Source organism: Pediculus humanus, genomic scaffold (genome assembly GCF_000006295.1).
Source record: "Pediculus humanus corporis 1103172108260 genomic scaffold, whole genome shotgun sequence".
In the NCBI taxonomy this organism is placed as follows: Eukaryota; Metazoa; Arthropoda; class Insecta; order Psocodea; family Pediculidae; genus Pediculus; species Pediculus humanus.
The window spans coordinates 225,576-227,980 of NW_002987829.1; the positions used below are offsets into that span (position 1 = coordinate 225,576).

General features: G+C 32.5%; 1 protein-coding gene across 1 annotated transcript; it reads right to left on the minus strand.

Moving 5' to 3' along the window:
- Positions 1 to 1,626: 1,626 nt before the first annotated feature.
- On the minus strand, positions 1,627 to 2,173 carry Phum_PHUM491610 (uncharacterized protein; the record flags this gene model as incomplete). Its single annotated transcript, XM_002430555.1, has 2 exons — positions 1,627 to 1,673; positions 1,879 to 2,173. The coding sequence occupies 2 exons, from the start codon at positions 2,171 to 2,173 to the stop codon at positions 1,627 to 1,629; spliced, it is 342 nt and encodes a 113-aa protein (XP_002430600.1).
- Positions 2,174 to 2,405: the final 232 nt, after the last annotated feature.

Consider the following 2,405-nt stretch of genomic DNA (forward strand, 5'->3'; position numbering starts at 1 on the left):
ATCATAATCATCATCATTGATTAAAATTTATTCGAAATTTATTTAAATAATATTTATTATTATTATTTATATTATTAATAATTAATGTGGTCGTTTGAAATGATTTTAATTATCGCTCGTGGTTTTTCCCTCCCTTTCTCCCCCCCCCCCCCGACGATTACACGTAAATGATAATTTCGTGCAGAAAGCTTTTGAAAGTAAAAAAAAAAAAAAAATTGAAATTGAAATTTATTATTATTCTGCTTACACGTTAAAAAAATTTCAATGTAAACAAGTCGTTGGGGGGGGGGGTGCATGGGGAAATTTAAACGGATAGAGACGGAAGCGAATTTAATTTTAATAAAAATTATTATTATTATTATGAGGAAATTTTCTCGATCGTAAAATTTTCCTTTTCGAAAAGGAAAAGTATATTGATTTATGAAAGGAAATGTTTAATCGTACGAAGGATAATGAATCAAAGGAGTGCGAGAGAGAGAGGGAGTGAGAGAGAGAAAGAGAGATTGATAACGAACTGGATAATCTGGAGAAGAAGGTTATCGAGAAAGAAGTAAAGAAAGGACGTTTTTCCAAAAAAAACTTTGTTCGTTTCATTTTTACAAAGATTCGTATTACAAAAAAAAAAAAAACTCACTCGGTCACGGACATTAATTAATAAAAAAAAACCAAACTCTTATCAATAATAATGATGATAATGATAATAATAATAATAGCAAATATCCAGGTTTTAAGATTGAGAGAAAGAGAGAGAGAGAGAGAGAGAGAGAGGGATAATCGATATTTGATTTTTACATATATGGATTGTCAATGACGATTAATTCTTCATTAACCTGATGATGATGATGATAATAATAATAATAATAATAATAATAATGAATTAAAATAAGGACGAGACGACGAGTTAAAAATCAAAATGGCCGACACGAAAAAAAACGAAAAAAAAGACGAATGCAGAAAAAAAAATTTTTGGCAGGGAAAAAAAAATATTTTTTTAACAGCTGTAAATTATTTATATAACAATAACCGACTGTCAGTGTGAGTGACGTCGTCTGTTATGTTTTATATCATCATCATCATCATCATCATCATCATCATCATTATTATCATTATCATTATTATGGTTAACGTAGATTAAATGCAGTTCAGGTTCGAGTCGTATAAAAAAAAAAAAAAACATTTTTTTTTCCGTTAATTTAAGTATAATTTTGTCGTTTGACGCAAAAGTTTGTGCAATTATTAGGGGAGGGAGGAAAGGAGGGAAGGTGAGAGGAGGGGATGAAACGACGTGGAATTAGCCGAGAAAAAAACGGGGCGCGGCGGGGCGGGGCGGGGGGTAAGAAAAAACAATTAAAACGATGTTGTTCGCCTGCGTTCCTTGTTTTAATAAAAACATAATTATGGTTGATGGAACAACATCGTTATCCTCAATATATACATAAATATGAGTAAAAATAAGGAATTTTTATAAAAATCAGGTGCGGAACCAGGCACGGAAAAAGAAAAATAATAATAATAATAATAGTTTAATTAAATAATAATAATATTTTAAAGTATCACGCGTTGTGTTTTAAATAAAATTATTATCGGTCGTTAGGAAAATTTTTTTTTATTCGAATTAAGTAATTTTTAAATTCGATCGTTAAAAATGCATTTCATTAATTTTTTTTTTTTTGCTGTCGTCAATGTAAAATTTTTTTGCTGGCGCAAATGTGCAAAAAAAAATGGAAATTTTTTCGTAATTATTACGTAAATTTACGGTTTAAAAAAAAATGTTGGGAATTTGTTTACGAATGAGGGGAGAAAGAGAGAGAGAGGAAAATTTTTTGCTACGGTTAAAAATATTAATGATAATGATAATAATAATAATAGAAAACTTACTGTAATCGTTGTCGTTATCTGTACCGTTGACGCTTCCATCGGGCGATATTTGCAAATACATAATTTTATTGACGATGAGTTGAATTTTCCGGGAGACTCCGATTATGTGGGAAATGTTGGCGCTGCGTTCACTTCGAACCGTTCCCTCGTCGGCGGGGAGAAAAGGAGGGTCGACGGCGGCGGGATTCGAGTTTTGCGGTAGAACAATGTCGAAATGTAAGGGTCGAGCCAGCACAAGGGCAAACAGCGCCAGTAATGCGGGTACTTTGATTCCAAGAGGAAAAGCTTTCAACATGACTGCTTTCAGCAGTCAGGAACCCATCGCAGGTTCATCCGACCGCCGCGCACTCACCACCACCACCACCACGACCACGATCGATCAATTTTCTCTCTCTCTTTCTCTCTCTTATCAATTTTTCCTCTTATCATTCGATATTTTTTATATTTTTAAAACGCGCGCGCACACACACTCTATCGAAAAAAAATAAACTTTATATTATTATTATTATTATCGGATGGAAACTGTA